Below are 20,414 nucleotides of genomic sequence, written 5' to 3'. Positions count from 1 at the left end.
GAATCTTACAGGCCGGAACAATTTCTCAGAACTAGTCAGGTCTCGCCCAGCCGCAACAGGGACGGATGGCGGATGGCAGGAACTGAGCCAAACCCACAGGATCACGTCCAATATCCCTGTGGGGATGCAGCAGTCTTCAACACTACGCAGGGCGCCATACTTGGGAATCAGCAACTGACTGGCAGGAACCAAAGCAGGGAAAGAACAGTCTGAACTCTTGCCTAATAAGGCCACAATGAGCCCCATACACAAAGTGACCTTCCGCCACTCAAAATAACAGTGGTCAGATGTGCTGATCAGATGCATGAACTGTATTCAAAGGGTGAATAAAGAACATTTTGACTCCACCAAGGAACACACACGAAGGACAGACCAGGGGATGGTGTTGTCAGAATGGAAACGGTTATCCACTGCATGTGCCTTAAAGAAAAGCCAATTAGGGCAAAGGGTCACAATAAGGGGGAAGAGAGAGCAGGAGACCCCCAGAGGGAGAACAGGGACAGAGGAACAGACAGAGTCTAGAGAAGACAGCCAATGCAAAAGATGGTTAGAGACCGCAAGAGACGACAATGTGTTAGGAGTGAGACCACAAGAGGAGGAGAGCGAGGAGGTGAGACAGAGCGAAATACAGTGCCAGAGAGAAAGCACAAGAACATTAGTGAGAGCATGTGATGCTTTCAATGATGAAGCTGAACAGCAATACACAAAGCAAACATTGAGCCTTTTGAGGTCTGTCTCTAACCAGAGCCCTCTCAAAACTCTTAAGGGTCTAAAGGGAGCCATGGGAAATGCAGTGAAAGGAGGACAAGAGACCAGTCAGCTGCAGTGAATCCACCTTTCAACTGAATGGGGCAGGTCTCAAAAGAGGAGGAAGGCCCTTGAAGGACAGAAGATAAAAGCTTTGCTAATTGGGCTCAAGGGGTTGAATTAGGAAGCAAGGGTGAAAAGTGTTAAGTTGACTTGTTCATGAAGGGTGCCTTCCCTAGGTTTGGGCAGCAGGGAGGAGAAAGCTCTCGCAGTGTGGGACATCCAGGAATGGAATAGGTCAGTGTGAGAAAGAATGAGTTGGGAGAGACTGCCATCAGGAAGGAGAGTCGTGCAGTGGTGGACACACTGGAGAACACTGGATGTCATAAGAGTCCCCTGCAACTTGAACTCACTTTCACCACATGGACGCCTATCTGTAAGTTAAGGGGCGACTGCCAGCTTTCATCAGGGGGTGGCAGTGGTGCGCCAGGAAGAGGGCACCCAGTAAAATGTATGAGGGGAGCTCCCTCACACCACCTCACGGGGGTACCATTGCTTCGTAGAAGGGCCAAACGCAAGGGCCATCTTTCGTGGCCATCTTCCCTATCTTATGCTGGGCCAGATAGAGGGTGCTCCACATCCGAAGGAGGTGAATGAATTAGCACGATAAAACCCCCAAGGGCCCTCTGTGCCAGAGGGAATGCTTTGGCGAAGGCTGGGCAAGGACCGAGGCAAGCTAAAAAGCCCAATAAGGAAAGATTTAGCCCACCGCATCCCATCGTGGGTGGACTTACCTGGGCCTCTCCCAAAGTCCAGAAACAATTCATGCAGACATGACACTCTGGTGAGGAGCCATGTGACCAATACTAGAGTGGGCACTGAGCACACATGACTAAGGCACACGCAGAGTCAAAGATGAAGTTATTTGAAGTTGATTGAAGGCATAAGTTTGGGACCAGAGAGTAAAGTGCACTCTGCTAGTCTATACCAGCTGTGCGATTTACATCTAAAATGCCTCAACAGATGCTTCAGGTTGAGAAGTAGGGGGTAGAAGTGCTCAACGGTTTACTAGTACAGTGTTATGGTTTAGAAATGTAGGCTTAAATCAACGTATGCTCAATGTTATTTCAATGATGTGTGTTACAGACCAGCATGAGCAAAACACCACAGGTATATAACCCCAAGCATTCCTGGTGCCTCACAAATCATCAATTGCAGCCTAGACAAAATTCAGCATAGAACGGTAAGGCAAGGAACGGATGTCGGACTGTTTGTCAAGAGGCTTGAGAGGGATAGCCATAGTGCAGAAATGACATTTTCTCTTACAAGTGACATGCACTTTGCTAGATAATCAAGGAAATCATGGAATGGCACACAAGAGAAATGGTAACACAAACGTTAACACCACACCTACAGTTTCAAAGTTCCTACTTCTGCTTGGGCTACCTCGTTGGAGGCTTCCCCGGTCACAAACTAACTGTAGGGAACCTTCATTGAACAAGTCCTTGGATAGACCAGGCCTTCCCACAAAGCCTGAGGACAATCAAACCCCCTTAGCAACTTATACATACTCCTACACTCGGCGACTACACTACCACCTAAGGATTTTCTTTTCCGGGGCAGGCTGTTGAGCAGGTTTTTGTCCCGACGCCAGGATCCAATAGAAGGTCTTGGACTGGATCACCTCCTTCCTCTCCGGCAGAACACAGAGTGTCCGCCTCCCCCCTTCTGCTCCGAAGCCACCGAGATCATCTGCAGCATACCCCAGGGCTCAGCCCTATGCTGTTCAACATCTAAATGGCACCGCTCGCCCACATCACCAGACTACATGACAACATCTCCTACGCCGATGACACCCAACTGATCCTCTCCCTCACCAACGACCCCAACACCACCAAAACCAACCCCCATGAAGGAATGAAGGCAGTCGCCGAATGAATGAGGAACAGCCGATTGAAGCTGAACTCTGACAAGACTGAGGTCCTTATCCTCGGACCCACCCCTTCGGCCTGGGACGACTCCTGGTTTCCGACCGCACTAGGAAGAGCTTCAACACCCACCGACAATGCACGTAACCTAGGGATCATCCTCAAATCCACCCTCTACATGACTAAGCAGGTCAACGCAGTCTCTTCTTCCTGCTTCAACACCCTCTGCATGCTCTGCAATATTTTCAAGTGGATCCCCACCGAAGCGAAAAGAACGGGTCACCCAGGCCCTCGTCAGCAGCAGGTTGGACTATGGAAATGCACTACGCAGGAGCCTCGGCAAAACTCCTTACAAGGCTTCAACGCATCCAGAATACCTCTGCATGCCTGATCCTCGACATCACTTGCCGCAGCCACATCACACCCCACCTGAGACCTGCACTGGCTCCCCGTCAGCAAGACTAACCTTCAAGCTCCTCACCTACGCACACAAGCCACTCAACACAGGACCAGCGTACTCAATGGACGACTCCGCTTCTACACCCTCACCCACGATCTACGCTCCGCCGCCCTCGCCCTAGTCCCCCGCATTCGAAGAGCAACCTCCAGCGGCAGATCGTTCTCCCACCTCGCCGCAAAGACCTGGAACACCCTCCCAATCCACCTACGGCAGACCCAAGACCTGTTAACCTTCAGAAGACTCCTCAAGACCTGGCTTTTCGAGCAGTAGCAGCATTCTCCTCCCCCCAGCGCCTTGAGACCCTCACGGGTAAATAGTGTGCTTTACAAATGCAATGACTGATTGATGGTTTGAGCTTAGGATCAGGGGTAGAGGTACTCACTATCCGTTGCTCTTGAGCGGACTGTAGACATGTTGACTATGAATCAAGGATTGACCGTGATTCCTCTTGTGCTAATGTAGCTTCTTCCTCTTCTTGTCGACCGAAGATGTATCGGACATCATCTGCCTGTTTACACTGCATTTCCTGTCGTCTTGCACATCGGTCGTGCAGGGTCTTTTTGGACCGGAAGGATTTACAGGCCTCAAGGGTGTCTTCTTGATATCAAGGCGAGAGGCATAAGTTACAAATTGGATGTTGGTCGGTGTGAGGGTATTTTGAGCCTCACTTCGGACAGAAATGGAGCAGAGGGCATTCCATTAGCACGTTATTCTCTTTGAGTGTGGAAATGGGAGACGTTTTTACCTTGCCAGGCACTACCTGAGGGCCGAGGAAGGGAGCCAAAGTTTAGATTTGAAATGGTTGTATGAGACACAAAGTAGACCAACAGAGCCAAGAGTAGAAGTCAAACAGCCTTGTGACTCAAAGAAAACTTTTTGGAACAAAAAAAAAATGGTAATCATTCGAGCTAAATACTAGATGGTGGACTTATGCAAAGCATGTGTCTTTACAGCACACTTGCCTCAAACAAAGTTTCAAGCTGCAAAACTGTAAATCAAAGTCCTAGTCATCAGCTTCGGATTTGATGTCAAACTCCTCTGAATCCTCTGCCTCTGGAACGTCTGGGCCTTCATCAAAGAGGTTTTCTGGCACCGGTGCAGCCTGTTGCGCCATAACGGGTCATCGAGCGCGGCGATCACTGATAGTCTTTTTGTATTGAAAGGAGGTGCAAGCTTGCCAATCCTTTTCCTCGTGTTCTGGCGAGAGAAAGGTTGCAGACCTTGTGGTGGTCGCTGTGTGGAAATTTAGCTCCACACTGGGGTCATTTTTTTTAAATGGAGTCCTTTCCACTAGCCGTAGGCCCGAATAGCGTTGATAGGTCCAGCGGCCCGCGTCGACAACTGGTAGAGTATTTTTGAGTTAGCGCGTCAAAGGGCACGCGAACAAAAATATAGTAGAGTTGTGATTGTTTACACGTCGAAATGGTTTGGAAATACTGTACCGAACCAGAGCGCCAAAGTTGCATCCGAACCCGATGGTGGAAAAAAATCTGAGGATGAAGTCTATGACCATGGGCACTATCGTCTTAGGGAGGAGTCACCTATCTCGTGACTACAAAGACTTCTTCCAAAACAGCAAACTGCAATCATCCAAGCTCAACACCAGATGGCGATCTATGCAAAAGTATGAATTCTGCAACTCCTATGCCTTGAACCTGTAATTACAGGTAAGCAACTGTATCCTATGCAGCATGAAATCTCTAAAAGATTCATTCTTTGCTCATATTATGCAGACGTATTGCCTCCCTTGTGGAGGTGGGCTGAAGAGGGAGTGGAAGCAAAAATACTTTAGTATGGTTTGTTAGACTGCAACATGTTTTTGTGCCCACATATATGCACTAATGCTTGTGAAGGTATGCTCTGAGGACCATGAGGCTGCTCTGCATATATCATGCAAAGAAACATTGACCATAAAAGTCACTGTAGCACCTTTCTTTTTAGGTGTATCCCTTTAGTCTGGCGACTAAAGGCTTGTAGGCTAGTGAACAACATTTCAATGGTGAGAACAATCCATCTAGAGCAGAGGTCTTTAAATTGTGGTGGCGCGCCCGGGGGTGAATGATGGACGGGTTCCCATGTGGGCGCGAATGCCTCTGCAAGTACATGTAAATGAAGATGGCCTGGAAGTGTGGCAATGTTTATCTACTGCATTTCTAAGCTGAATGTACAAACTGTTATTGGAGTGTTGTTGGGTCGGGAGTCTGAGTGTACTGGCAGGGTCAAAGAGGTTACAAAAATAAAAGAAGTATACAATAATGCAATAACAGCTTAATTGAAAAATAAATGCAAGTTAAACTAACTGGTGATGAATGCACTCTTGTAATGTAATGCAGATTTATAAAGCGCACTATCACCCCCACGGGCATCCTAGTGCTGAAGTTTACAGGTACTTCCCTAATTGCCCAGGTTTACCAATCAGAAGACTGTCCTACACTACATCAGAGGGAACAGCCGAGTTTTAAGCTTCCTCCTGAAGTGGGGGAATTCTTCACTTGCCTGAGAACAGGTGGAAGATGATCCATAGATGAGCGCCCGCATAGCCAAACTCTCTACTTCCAAACCTGGTGGTTCCGATTCTGGTAGTGCAAACCAGATAGGCAGTGGAGGATCGAAGATTTCTTGCAGGGGAGTGCCAGACAAATTGGTCCAAGTCCCCGCAGAGCCTTATAGACCATGCATAATTATTTGAACTGGATTCTCTGTACTAGAGGAAGCCAGTGGAGTTCCTTAAGAGCCGCAGAGGCACTGGGTGCCTGCTTTAATGCTAACTTGCAGGCAATAGTCTGTATTCTTTGTAACTTCATGATCAAAGAATTAGGTGCACAGAGTAGCAGGGCATTGCAGTAGTCCAGACGGCTCAGGTTAACTCTTCTCACCACAAGAGCCCTGGATGACAAGGGTAACATTGGCAGAATTTTCTGCAATGCTTTAATAAGGGTGAAGCAGGTTCTGACAGTTGTATTTACCTTGTTTTCTAGCCTCAGCCTATTGTCAAAAACTTAGATTGCGCACTGCAACCACCGGTGTAGGTGGTATATCTGCCCGAGTAGTCCAGAAATTCACAGTGAGCGGACGAGGGACCTTCTTAGCGGTGCAGTGTAGGATTTACGTTTTTCCCCCATTAAACTGCAGAAAATTATCTGTAAGCCATCTGGTCGTCTTTTGCATGCACTCATGAAAGTTGCTAAGTAGAATAGATTGATCCCCCTCTAGAGAGAAAATAAGCTGCGTATCATCCACGTAATTCATCAGCCTGATGTTAAAAGATTAAATGATGCGGATCAGTGGTTGCATATAGATATTGAAAAGGATTGGGCTAATGGACGAGCCCTGAGGAACACCATGCTGGATGGCTCTAAATTCAGAACGAAAAGGAGGGAGGCCACTGCCTGCTGTCGGCTCTCAAGATAGGACTGAAGCCATTTCAGTGCCAGGCCCTCCAACCATATATCAGTGAGCTACCTCGAAAGGATATTGGGTTTCAGGTTATGAAACATAGCAACTACCATCACTGCAGATGTCTGTATGTTCTAACTGAAACATACATAATTAACCCTAGAGGGCGCAGAGGAATAGTCATTTTTGTATTTATAGTCCGGGCCACAGAAATTATGCAATTGTGCGGTTTTGCCATTTCGCACATAGTTCTGGATTTCCCGCATTTGGCATTAATCCCTCATCTGCTGCAAAATTTGTAGATTTTAACAAAAACAATCGTTTCTAGCTCAAGTTTAAGTTACTAAAAATGCAGCAACATGTTACCTTGCAGCGGAAGGTCACACTAGGTCAGTGGTATTGTTAATAGGTTTCTAAGGGGCCAGTCAGAATATTGCACTAATGTGGTGCAATCAGTATCTGAGGAACGGTGCTATAAGGTAAAGGGAACCACAACTCCCTCTAAGTTAGGCAAGGGCCTGTTCATAAGCAAAGAAACTCCCTAGCACACGTCAAAAATCAAGTTCTTTTCAGTTTTTTTTCTAAATTATGCATTCAACATTCTTGCATTCAGAAATTAATTTAGTTCGTATAATCCGGTTGTTTCTTGTGAAGTTTTATTCTTGGACCCTCAAAGCCAACAAGTGTTTTGTCGTATTGGGAATGTAACCCACGACTTTTTCAAGGCTTTGTGGTAAAGCGGTCGTATATATTTTGCGGTGATACTTCCAACCCGCAGTGGGTTACTGAAGGGGACGATCTCGGCGTCTCAGTAAAATTCAGTGAAAGAAGTCAAGGAGTGTAGCTTCTTAAGTCTGTTTATTCGTATGTAGGGCTTTCGCCATTCCAATGATGTGATAATGTGTCGCCGGTCCTTCCGTAAGATTCCAGCGGAAGGTCCTTTCTAAAGATTACCTGGTCACCTTTCTGTTGATTATTGCTATATGTGGGTGTTAATGTGGTACTTATGAGGGAATATATATGCCAGAACATTGTTAAGTGTAAAAATGGTAAAATAACGCAATAATCCTATCATAAAATACGCAGCATTTTGCAGCATAATTCACCTTTGCTTGCGGCATAATTTAGTCAACCCTGCAGCATAATTTGGCCTTCTCCGGTCCCATAATTCCAGTGGCCCTGTTTATAGTGCTAGGAGGTCCTAACCTGTTCAAGAAAGCATTGTAAATATGCAAGTCATTATTTTAAAATAGTATTTACATAGTATAAGCTAGCCTGCTGCTTCAAAATGCAGTGATTGAGACAAAATAAGTTCTTACAAAATATATACTTTAGTAAAAAGTAATCCAAATGTATCTAATGCAGTCATTGTTCTCTACTATTCCAGATCTCAGCTAACAGCCCTACATTATATCTCAAAAATAATAAATCTTTGCCACCATGACATTTTAAGCAGAGCCGCTAGAATAATTCAGCAGGAGAGGACCACATAATGCAGCAGGGTTGACTAAATTATGCAGCAAGAACAGGTCAATTATGAGGCACAATGCAGCACATTTTAACGTTGGTGGTTAGCATCACTTCATTATTTTGTCATTTTAACTCATGGTAATGCTGTCAGGGGAAATATTTCACCTCATTAGTAACCATTTAACACCCAAATACAGCAGTAAGCAACTATAAGATTACCAATCAATCTTTGCAACAGGTCTTCCCTGCTCTGGAACACTGCCACATTTTAAGTAACTTGTGTTCCCTTTGAGCTAGAAAAGTTGTTGTTGGAATCTGCAAATTATGGATTATGTAGTAAATACGGTAAACTCAAGTGGAAAGCGCTGCTGCTGCAGAAACCCATAATTCCAGGGGTCCTAGCTTTAAGTGACATAACTAACAGCTGGGAAGAAGGCTAGTTTCTTCATTAACTTTCTGCACTACCACCACACCTTTCACTTTCAGGCAGAGGTGCCTCACAGCCAGCATTAACCATTCAGGGGCAGATCCTTTTTTTGTGCAAAAGCAGAGTCCATGGGTGGCAGGTAGAAGGCCAGCAGGGGTGCATTCAGATGCAGACCCCTAATCCTCTCGACCGCATGCCTCAAAGTAACGGTCCTGGAGATAGAGAAAAGGATTGAGGTTCGTAGATATTGTCAAAGAGAAGGCCCAGAATAGGAAGCAGTGTATGGGGACTCATTTTTAGGTTTATAAATGGCCTGACACAGCTTCTTCAGAGAAATACCCCAAAGAAGGGGGCAACATAAGTGGGTTTTTTTAAGGGCCATTCATTAGTGAAACTGGTACTGCTGCCAGGTGTGTAAGAGGCCACTGTTTGTTATTAAATAAGCAGATAAAGCAGGACTGGGGCCCAGCATTTGAGGGGGCCCACTGCATCACAGTGACTGTACCTTTTAAAAAGGGGCATGCTAGCTTATTTTCCTTTTCCTTTCTAGCATTAGGACCGAGGTGATGGTCATGGTAGGGGAAGAGGTAAAAGATGCAGAGGAGATGGCCTGCTATTCAGGACTGCAGTTCCGATTAGTGCAGCTGGTGTAGTTGGATTGGGGTCCAAGAGGTGTAGGTGGATTGGGGTCCAAGAGTGTGAGGGACTCCTAACACCCCAATTAGGGTGATAAGTAGGTTTGGGATAATATATGTTTTTGTTTGATGCATTTGCGGTTTTATAAGTTCCATATTTAGTGCAGTTTATAAGCTATAGAAAAAGTACTCCTGAAAAGATCTCATAAGCCCCGCCCCCTGCAAGCAGCCATGTCCCCCCCAGCTCACCCAATACTAGCCAAAAATGTTGAAGCTGAGCCCGAACTCAAAACATTTGGCTTACGGGGAGCGGAGGGAGAGTAGGGACTGCGCAACAAAGTTTGAAGACCTCTGATCTAGAGCCAGAATTCTTGGTTACAGTTTTACCAAGGCATGCGCCGAGTGGGTCACTAATGTTATGATTTTGTGATGTTCCTCAGTGACTTGTGTGCAATGCAGAAAAGCTTCACTGACATCTAGTGTCAAGTCAAGTCATAGAATTTATATAGCGCACTACATACCCAGAGGGTTTCAAGGCGCTTAGGAAGGGGAGGAGGATTACTTGTCAAATATCCACGTTTTAAGTTGCTTTCTGAGTGCTAGGTGGTTCTGGGTAAGGCGAAGGTAAGCGGGGAGTGAGTTCCATGTTTTAGCAGCCAGGTAAGAAAAGGATCTGCCTCCCATGGTGGTCTTGTTGATGCGAGGTACAGTGGCGAGGGCTTGGCTGGAAGAACGTAGTTGGCGGGAGGGGGTGTAGAAGGACAGTCGTGAGTTGAGGCATTCTGGTCCGATGTCGTAGAGTGATTTGTGTGCGTGGGTAAGCAGTCGGAAAGTGATCCTCTTATTGACGGGTAGCCAGTGGAGGTCTTTAAGGTGACCAGAGATGTGTTCGTTGCGTGGGATGTCTAATATGAGCCTGGCTGAGGCGTTTTGGATTCGTTGGAGTTTCTTCTGGAGTTTTGCGGTAGTACCTGCGTAGAGGGTGTTTCCGTAGTCCAGTCGGCTCGTGACCAGAGCGTGGGTGACTGTTTTCCTTGTTTCGGAGGGGATCCAGCGAAATGTTTTTCTGAGCATGCGAAGAATGTTGAAGCAGGAAGAGGATACGGCGCTGACTTGTCTGTACATTGAGAGTGAAGAATCCAGGATGACGCCTAGGTTCCGTGCGTGGTCTGTCGGGATGGGTGCTTTTCCGAGGGCTTCCGGCCACCAGGAGTCGTCCCATGCAGAGGGGGATGTACCTAAGATGAGGACTTCTGTTTTGTCTGAGTTCAGTTTCAGGCGGCTTTGTTTCATCCAGTCGGCAACTTCTTTCATTCCTTCGTGTAGGTTAGTTTTGGCGGTGCTGGGGTCATTGGTGAGAGAAAGGATCAGTTGAGTGTCATCCGCGTAAGAGATGATGTTGAGGTTGTGTTGGCGTGCGATGGCCGCGAGGGGGCTCATGTATACGTTGAAGAGGGTGGGACTGAGTGAGGATCCTTGTGGTACGCCGCAGATGACTTCAGAGGCCTCGGACTTGAATGGTGAAAGGCGGACTCTCTGGGTTCTTCCGGTGAGGAACGATGTGATCCATTCAAGTGCTTTTCCTTGGATTCCGATGTTATTGAGGCGTTGTAAAAGGGTGCTGTGGCAGACTGTGTCGAATGCTGCAGAGAGGTCAAGGAGGATGAGGGCGACTGTGTCTCCATTGTCCAGTAGAGTTTGAATGTCTTCTGTTGCTGCGATGAGGGCGGTCTCAGTGCTGTGTTTTGCTCGGAAGCCGGACTGTGAGGAGTCGAGGGATTTGTTGGCTTCGAGGAAGGCGGCGAGCTGGTTGTTGACAGCTTTCTAGATGACTTTGGCCGGGAATGGAAGAAGTGAGATGGGGCGGTAATTTTTGAGTTCGGTGGGGTCCGCTGTGGGTTTTTTCAGAAGGGCGGTGAGTTCAGCGTGTTTCCAGTCTTCCGGGAAGGTGGCGGAGTTGAAGGAGCAGTTGATGACGTCTCGGAGGTGCGGTGCTATGACGGAGTCTGCTTTGTTGAATATGTGGTGAGGACATGGGTCTGTGGGGGATCCTGAGTGGATGGAATTCATCAGGCGGATGGTGTCTTCAGTGGAGATTGGGTTCCAGTTGTTAAGGGTGTTCACGGGGGGAAGATGATCAGCAAATGGTAGAGTGGGTTGGTTTCCGGGTTGGTTGTCAAAGCTGTTGTGGATGTCTGCAATCTTGTTGTGGAAAAATGAGGTTAGGGAGTCGCAGAGGGTTTGAGAGGGGGTGATGTCGTTGGAGTTGGCCGAGGGATTGGAAAATTCCTTGACGATGTTGAGAAGTTCCTTGCTGTTGTGGGCGTTGTTGTCAAGTCGATCCTTGAATGCTGTTTTCTTGGCTTTTCGGATTAGTTGGTGGTGAGTGCGGGTGGCGTTTTTGAAGGCGTCCTTGGTGCTAGTGGTTGGGTCTTTTTTCCAGGCCTTTTCAAGGGAGCGGCAGAGTTTCTTGGACTTCTTGAGATAGTCGTTGAACCATGAGGCCTTCTTGCTGCCAGGTTTGTTTTAATGGTGTTTAAGAAGGAACCTTAAACACCATTAAATGCCTTTTGGAATAAAGCTAACAAGTTGATGGTTTGATTTATGTGAACATGTGAAATGATGTTTGGTATGAATTTGGGACGTGTTCTCATAACCAATTAATCCTTATGAATGGATACATATGGTTCCTGTAATGTGAGAGCCTGTAACTCGCTTACCCTTCTTAGTGGCGTGATAGCCACCAAGAAGACTTTCTTTAAGGTAAGAAGCTGGAGTATAGCTTTGTGTATGGGGCCAAACGGTGCCTTCACTAATCCAGCTAGTACCAAGTTGAGGTTCCACTGCGGGGGTGGTAGTGCCTGGGCAGGGAAGTCTTGCTTCCCTCTACCATTAAACTTATAAGTGAGATTGATGAAGCTGATTCAGTGTAGTCCTTTCACATACGCTGAAACAGCTAACCAGTGCACCCTCAGAGGAGCTTGCATTTGGTCAGATGTGTGAGGTATCAGAATACAACCGTGCATGCCAAAATGTGTTGGAGCAAGTTATCCTGACAGTATGTTAAAAACCTTCTCCATGTGCAGCAACTTCTCGTGGCTGGTCTGTGCGCTTCTTAAATGATACACAATGTTGCATTAGGTAAGATTAAATGCTGAAACTCAGCTACTCCAGGAACGCCACACACCTGCAGATCGCCAGCTGCAAGGTATGGTTATACTCGGGCAAAGGAATGTGGACATGTTTCTGCCCTGCCTATTGTAAGTGAAAACCATGGTTGGCAAGCATAACTGGAGCCTATGCAAATCATTGCCCTTTGTGCTCAACCTCTTCTGGTAGTGAAGTTTCTCCCTCAGTAGGCTGAGTGTCCTCTTCTCGCTGGGTAACACCCTGCATTGGACGGTGTTAAATTGAGCTCCCAGGAAGAACTTCACCTGCTCCGGTTCCATCGAGAATTTTCCCCAGTGTATGGAGAATCCCAGGCTTGCTAGCGTTCTTGTGACCTGTTCTGCATGATCTTTGGATGTCCTGTAAGAGCTTGCCTTTACGAGCCAGTCGTCGAGGTAGGTGTACACTTGTATCCCCTCTCTTCGCAGATGTGCAGCCACTGCTGCGAGGCATTTGGTGAATACCCTAGGTGCGGACTTTAGACCGAATGCCAGGGTTGTGAATTGGTAGTGATCCTTATTTTCTGTGAATCTTAGCATGTGCTTGTGCTGCCTATTCATGGGGATGTGCAGGTACGCATCTTTGCGGTCTATGGTGGACAAGAAGTCCCTGACCTTTATCTGTGGGATGACCTCTTGTAGGGACGTCATCTTGAATTTTTGAGTCTTTACATATTTGTTTAGGAACCGTAGATCCAGGATGGGTCTTAGGCTTTCGTCCACTTTTGGCACCAGGAAGTAGTTTGAGTACACTCCCCTGTTCCGTTCTTTGAATGGGAGCGGTTTGATGGCCTCTTTTAGGAGGAGTTCTTGAGCTTCCTCTTAGAGCAATTGCAGCTCCCTTCCAGAGTGCTCTCTTTTCTTTGGCTTTCTGTTTGGTGGTCTCTTTTCCAACTCTATGCAGTATCCGAACTGTATGATGTTGAGTATCCACTGGTCGGTGGTTATTTTTCTCCACTCTGAGGGAAAATCTCAGCCTGCCTCCTACTGGTGTTACATGTTCTTTGTGTCTTCTCCGTGTAGCCCTCTCCTCTTTGCTTTTCCGTGCTCTTCCCTCGGAGAGTTTGAGTGGGTGAGCACCTTTTCCTGTGTGAAGTCACTTAGATGGGGGTTGTTCACCGCCTCTCCTTCTCTGGCCCCGTCAGTTTCCTCTCCCACGAAAGGACTGGACCATGTTCTGGTAGTTCCACTTTTGCTTCTGCTGGCCCTGGTGACCTTGGTTGTCACTCTGTTGACCCTGGTGGAACGCCTGGTGTGGTTGTCCTTGCTGGTTTACACCCCTTCCGTTCGGCCTCCGCGTAGGAGTGCCTCTTCTCATCCCCCTGAATTGCAGGGCCCCATGGACCTTGCCGTCTCATTGTCTTTCTTCAGTTGGGTGAGTTTCTCATCAACTGGGGCTCCGAACAGTGTTTCTCCATTGAAAGGGGTGTTCAGGATGTTGTTTTGAACCTCTGTCTTGAAGCCTGAGATCCTGAGCCAGGCTTGCCTTCTCTGATTCCTATAGCCATCAGTCTGCTGGATGCTTCTGCCCCGTCCAAGGCTGTCCTCGGGCACGAGTTTGCGATGCTTTTCCCCTCTTCCACGAGGTGAGCGGCTCTCTGCTGGTGTTCCTCTGGGAGGTGCTTGAGCAATTGGTTCATCTTGTCCCAATGCTGGTACTGGTGCCTGTTGAGAAGGGCGTTGGAGTTTGCCATCCTCCAGTGCATGGCTGAGTTTCTCTCAATTTTTCTGCCTGTTAGGTCCATCCTCCTGCTTTCCTTGTCAGGTGGTGGCCCAGAAGTTGAGACGTTGGCCCTTCTGGCAGTTGCGGCTATAATTGAGTCTGCTGAAACGGTCACCTGGATGTAAGGGGGGGTCCTGGGAGGAGAACTTGTACTTTTTCTCCGTCCTTGGCGTGACTGACCTGCAGGTAGCTGGTTCTCTGAACGCCTCTTTGCCCTGTGCCATAATACTCTTCAGCATGGGCAGGAAGAGGCTTTTTGTCTGTGCGGTGAGAAAGGTTTCCAGCAGGAAATTTGCCTTAACCTTCTCTTCCTCCAACTTGACACCATAAGCTGCTGCAGCCTTCTTGACAACCTCATAGTAGGCCCCAATGTCAGATGGCGGAGAAGGAACCGAGGGGTATGTCTCCACAGCCTCCTCTGTTTTTGGCCTCGATGTCCTGCCAATCCTGGTCCTGAGCCATCGAGGATCCAGAGTCGTAGCTCGAACGCGGGTCCCCATAATCACCCTCTGTGTAATAGGGGTCCTCCTCTTCTCCCTACTCCGAGGGCTCTGGAGTTTTCGGCGGCTCTTCGGCGTCAAACTCCTCGTGTTCTTCTAGCTCTGAGGACCGTTGTGGGCTTAGAGGGGATCCTGAAGCTTATCGTTTGGTCTTCGAAGTCCTTCTTCCTCTGGATGAGGTTTTCCATCTCTGCCTTGAGCCTTCTTTTCTTTCTCTCCATCTGTGCGGCCTGCTCGGCGTCAAGAGTTTCGGCCGCCCTCTTAGACGGCCCCGTCGATGTCGGAGCGGCTCTCAGCTCCTTCTCCTTTGTCAAGGATCCCTTTTCGGGAGCTTGCTTCGACGACCTTTGCTTTTCGCTGGTCTTTGCCGACTGGGAGTCCTTCTCGAAGGATCCGCTGGGCTGTTTTTCAGGGACCGCAGCTTCGGTCGTCGAAGATTGATGCTGGTGCTCCCTTCGTGGTTCTAGACTCTGATTTTCGAGAGTCAGCCTCAGGTTTTCGAGGCCCTGTCGAGGGTTTCGGGGTCATAGACTCTACCTTGTCTGACGATTTCTCAGGGCTCGACAAATCCACTCGACCGCTCGCATTTGCGAGGTAAAATTTATGAGGTCAAACTATTTTTAGGTCCTACTCGCCCTTTCTGTCGAGTAGGAAAGCATACTAACTTTTGTCCTCCGTCTTTGAAAACGGAGCAAATATGACAAGATAAGATTTAAAGGCATCTTTATTGCTCATTTGCTTTGTGAGCAATAAAAAGGTCTTTAAATCTTGTTATCTTGTCACAATTGCTCCGCTTTTAGAGACTGAGGTCAAGTAGGTTACTGTTAGGTCGAGGAGATTTTTGAAGGTACTAGACCTGCAGGACTAGAACCATTTTTCAGATTTTTCGAGACCTGTTTCTTATCTGTCTCTGCGACCGTGGAGACGTCTGGACCTTCGACTAGGTTGTCCTCGTCGTCTGTGGAGAGGCCCAGGTCGTACAGCGACTGGGCCTTGCCCTTGCCCTGCATCGTGTGGTAAGCTATCCTCTGTTTTTCCCGAATCCTCAGCGTCTTCGACGTGAAGACTGAGCAGGCATTACAGTCCTTGCTCCCGTGGTCGATAGGCACACAGGTTGCAGACTGGGTGCTGGTCTCTGCGCGTACTTGTGGTGGCAATTACGGCAGAATTTAAATGGTGTGTTGTCCATTACTGCGCTCAGGGGGCCCCCTGTGTGTGCATTCTCCGGACGTTGAAGATCTAGAGGTTCCTCTCCTTAGTAGTCCCGGCTCTGATCTTCTGGTCTTCGAGTTTTTTCCTGAAGAAAGTCGCTTATTTTTCTCCTCCTCTCCTCCAAAACTTCTGGAGCTTCATGCGACGATCCAAACCCAACGGTGTGGAAAAAAGAATCTGAAGATGGCGCCCAAGGGTGGGAGCTTCCGCCAGAAGCATGCCGACGTCACCGAAGGTACACCAAATGGTGGGACGTCGACGCCCACCTGGGCTTCGGGGGAAAAAAAAAAAACTACGATTCCGGACCCAACCACCAGATTGCGGAATATGCACAGCATAGTGAATTCAGAAAGATTCACGCTGCAAAACCTATAATATGCAGCACTAGTATCAAATGACTATCTCTGCTACAATATGGGCTACTGCAAAGGTTTGGTCACAATGAGACTGGTCCCTGCTTTCCATACTGCTCTGCAGCCCTCCAGCTTACACTACAAAAGGACCGCAGGAGAAGACTACCCAGTGGTAAAAACGTAAACGACAAGAGCATTGTGGGACGCCACGTGTGCTCCTTGTATTCTACATTGCTGCAGTTACAAAGCCTCCTCTGGGCAGGGATCTGCCAGAGGGAGGCTGTGGTCGCAAGCTGGTTCTTCCAAAGCTCCTGAAAAACACATTCAACATCTACCCGTGGGGGCATTCCAAGACCAGGAAGCTGAAGCTACACTGTTTTGGCAAAGGCCTGGTATATACGGTGCCAGAAATGTGCATCAAACAGCGAGCCCTCTCAGAGGAGCTTGGCAGCAAAGGGCAATTATATCACCACCACAGTAATCCCACGGCAAAATCTGTTGCACGAGTAAATCCGCTAAGCTGCTGGCAGGTGGATCATCCATCAAAGCCTGGTTTCAGGATACCTAGTAATCTGATAACGATACCGCTTTGAAGGCAGAACCATCACAAGGGCAGTGCTCGAAGCTGGAATGTGCTCTTGGCTTGGCCACAAATCACCAAACCAGTGTCCTACACCCAGTGCTGTCCATGGCGAACAGAGAAGATCTCTGGAACAAAACCTTGGCCAAGGCAAGGGCCCTGACCCACAAGGCCAAGAAGGACCATTCGCACACGTTTCAAGTCCCACACTAAACAAAAACCAAGGCAGTGTGTAGAGATGAAAGTATTCCTTAATAAGTCTGTAACCTCGAATTTTTGCCACTTCTGCATAGGAAGGATATTTAAAAATCCAACTGCCAACACTCTAGAGCAGTGTTTCTTAACCTGTGGTCCGAGGACACCTGGGAGCCTGCAAGGCCTACTCAGGGGGTCCACAACTGTTTTACAAAATGAAAGCTTATTAACATTAACCAAATAAAACTAATAAAGAATACACAACTAACGAAACAAATTGTAAAACGTGAACATTTTAAATTTGATTGTGAATTACAAAAAAAAAAGGATTTCAATAACTGAGCACTTGGTTGGTGTAGACTTGTTTTTGCAGTCTTGTGTTTTGAAGTCCAACCCCAAAATATTGCTGAGGGTGGGGGGTCCTCGGCTTCCAATAATGGCTTGTGTGAGGAGGGGGGGGGGGGGGGGGGGGGGGGGGCATGGATTCCAGAAATTATTGGGGGGGGAATGGGGGATCCACAGAAGTCAAATGGTTAACAACCGAGGCTCTAGAGTTAAGTCAACTGAACCCCACATACCCCTTTTGCAGACCGGATAGCAGGTGAAAGGACTCGCTCAGCCACAATTTCAAGGCCCTTGTTTGCTGCCCAAAGTAACCATATGTAGTAAGGAATCATTTACTTAAGGACTGAAATGGAGTCCGAAGACTCTCACCCTTCAACAACTGTTGAGTTGCCTCATCAATAGAGGCTATGAAACGACTCCTCACCAAATTAGAGAACGAATATTTTAAGGGAGCACACTTCTCATTTTGTCATTCCCTAAATGAGAACACAAACACGAATATCATGTATAAGGAACCATTATTCTACGTGCAGAAGTAATATACATGATGGATAATGCTTTAAGAGCGGTAGATGCACTGCTGAACGTCTGCTACAGCTCGGCATTAAGGCGAAAAGGGATGGCGACAACTTACCCGGATCTGGTTGCGTAGCTGCTCCGCCTCCTGGCGTAACTGTTCAAGTTCACTCATGGTGGCAGCTCAGAGCAGACACCTGTTTCCCACTTCCACTCAGCCAACCAGAAACCTGAAAAAACAACAACAACAAAAAAGTTAAACAAATCAGCATCTTAGACGTTGACTAGATTGCAGAACTTCCTATGCTATTTTACTGCCATCCCCACCCCCTCCTCGGTCTTCGCCCAGCTCAGCTGGAAGCCCTGAGCCGATCACGGTCCAGCTCCCCCATCCCTCTAGTGCACAAGCCCAGCTCAGACTTCGAAGACTTCAAGTCGGCCCAAAGTAGAAGAGCCAATGCTTCAGAACAGACAGAGTACTGTTCATTCCCTGGGCATAGTAGGCATTCTCCAAGTCACATTCCACCCATGTGATCTATAGGAGAGGCCACATGGAAAAGTCAGAGATCACTGGTACAGAGAATGCCTTCTCTGATGATGCAGGAATCTCAAAGATTATTAACAGCAAAACATCTATACACTAGCTGTAGCAAAGCAGCTATCAAGTCACATAGAAAACTCCCTTTGGGGATAATTCACTAGATCTCACAACCCATTCATACTCTACTCAGTTTCACTCATCATACTGTATGTTTCCCTGGAGACATCAAGGTAGGACCCCATAACTGTACAATTCTTTATTTATACAAAAAATAAAAACAGTCTACTATGAATAAAAAGATTTCGTGAAAGCAATTACACAAATAGGTAAAAGCCAAATTGTGACAATTAAAAATCCTATTCACATACAGTTAAAGCAATTAATATTCTAATTGCATAGGCGGGAATACAAACAGCAATTAGAATAATACAGTGGACAATCACATTTCTCTTTAAATACATAACTGTTAAAAAGAAACCACTGTTTATACGAGATACACAAACAAACTGGGAGAATACAGGAGACAAACTAATCCATTTGCTCATTGTCTATAGTACAGGATATCCATAATTTATTGATATCAAATGTAACAATGCCTTTTAGATTTAGTTCTTGCATCAACGCGTTTCGGTGGAATGCCAATATTTAGAGCCACATTCTTCAGGATGAAATAGTTCTCACTTCAGTTTCAAGAAATAATACATGGTAGTAAAGTTGAAACTTTTTAGATTCCTCCTTATGTGCTTTGTGAATTCCTAAATACTTTATGTACGGGTAAGCAATTATCTGGAGTCTTTCCTAATATTGCGTTAATATCAATCCTTACGAGAAGTATAACAAATATAATTCAATTCCTTACAATATTATCCTTTCTGGTAGTCGCACATCTGAGACTTCCCCTTACTTACTTCCAATTCATTACGGGGCTCTTTATCATGTATATTCATTTGGAGCTCCTGAACCATATCTATATCGGGACGCGTTTGTCATCCTCTTCGTATAAACGCAGTACAGGCCTGGGAGTGCGGGTGAGTGAAGGGGGTTCTTAGTAAGCATGGGTAAAATTTCAATATTGCCAGTATAATTCAGGTAATTTCAGGAAATTGATTGTTACACGAAACTCAAGAAATTACACCACTTAGCTCAATTATGCATCATTCGTCGTAAAAACATTTACCACGAAGGCATAGGAACATAAGAGCATGTGCTAGTGCTGCTCACATTTATTGTTTTTCCCCAGTCTATTTTTTTTAAGCACAAAAATGTGTGTGTGACAAAAATGTATACAAGTATTCATTTCTTGGTAAAATGTACCACAAAACGATACAGATTTTCACCGCGCACAATGTGCTTAAATTTCGCACAGTTATGCGGGTGCAAATTGCAGGAATTTCGCATGCCCTTACTTCTTGTGTGTCAATTGCAAAAAGAGCACTTGATGGACGGAATGCAGAACAATCTGGGCCTCAATCCATCTTTTGCTCCCCATGCCATTCCAGTTTGAACTCGGCCATATGCAAATCAATCTGACCCTGTGCCTCATGGGAACAATCAGCCCGAACCGCAACGGCCAGGTCCTGCCTGGACCGGAAACAAGCATCCTGGGTCTAAAGTGGGTGGCATGGCGAGCAAAAGAACGATGTAAAAACCCAGATCTCTTGACTGAGGGTTAATGTATGATTTATTCAGTATTCCGTCCATCATTTGTTTGCGTAGCACTTTTCACCCTAGTTCTTATGTGTGGCGTCGTGTCACAGGTACCCCATGCAGCAGAGTGATCCAACTCATAAGGTTCAGGAGTCTATCATGGTAGAGTGTCAATGTACACTTGTGGGCTTTTAAAACTGTAGACTTTTAGTCAAATTCTCAGTTAGCCGTTCGGAGAGGGTAGTACATTTTGTTTAACCATCTGAACAATATATTGAAATGTATAAGGTCTCCCGAACAGCAAGAAGAGATGCCCTGCAACCATTCTCCTCTTGATAAAAAACATGAAACAGGAGGGTAAGTAACTGGACTGTGAAAGGCTTCAGGGCGTAATGTGGTGTCACTGCTACTGGGAGTAAGGAGACTATCCGGCTCGTACAGGAGGAGAGGGGAATAAAGGTAGAAAGCCCCCCTTGCCCTATACAATAGATGCATTCTTTACTGACCAGAGCCTTATACTGAATTCAGTAAAAATCACAATATATCCCACTCTAGAGAAACAAAACCAAATA

At 46.8% G+C, this 20,414-nt stretch overlaps 1 protein-coding gene across 1 annotated transcript in view; it reads right to left on the bottom strand.

The window, feature by feature from the left end:
* LOC147668177 (guanine nucleotide-binding protein G(I)/G(S)/G(T) subunit beta-2) overlaps window positions 1-17,962 on the bottom strand; it is a 109,898-nt gene extending 91,936 nt beyond the window's left edge. Inside the window, exon 1 of the mRNA XM_086948724.1 lies at window positions 17,773-17,962. Within this exon, the coding sequence (XP_086804850.1) occupies window positions 17,773-17,829 (57 nt within the window). The 5' untranslated portion in view covers window positions 17,830-17,962. The remainder of the gene's footprint in view (window positions 1-17,772) is intronic.
* Window positions 17,963-20,414: the final 2,452 nt, after the last annotated feature.

The sequence above is a fragment of the Lissotriton vulgaris genome, unplaced genomic scaffold (genome assembly GCF_964263255.1).
Source record: "Lissotriton vulgaris unplaced genomic scaffold, aLisVul1.2 SCAFFOLD_2553, whole genome shotgun sequence".
Taxonomy (NCBI): domain Eukaryota; kingdom Metazoa; phylum Chordata; class Amphibia; order Caudata; family Salamandridae; genus Lissotriton; species Lissotriton vulgaris.
This window is presented reverse-complemented; position numbering and strand designations above follow the sequence as displayed.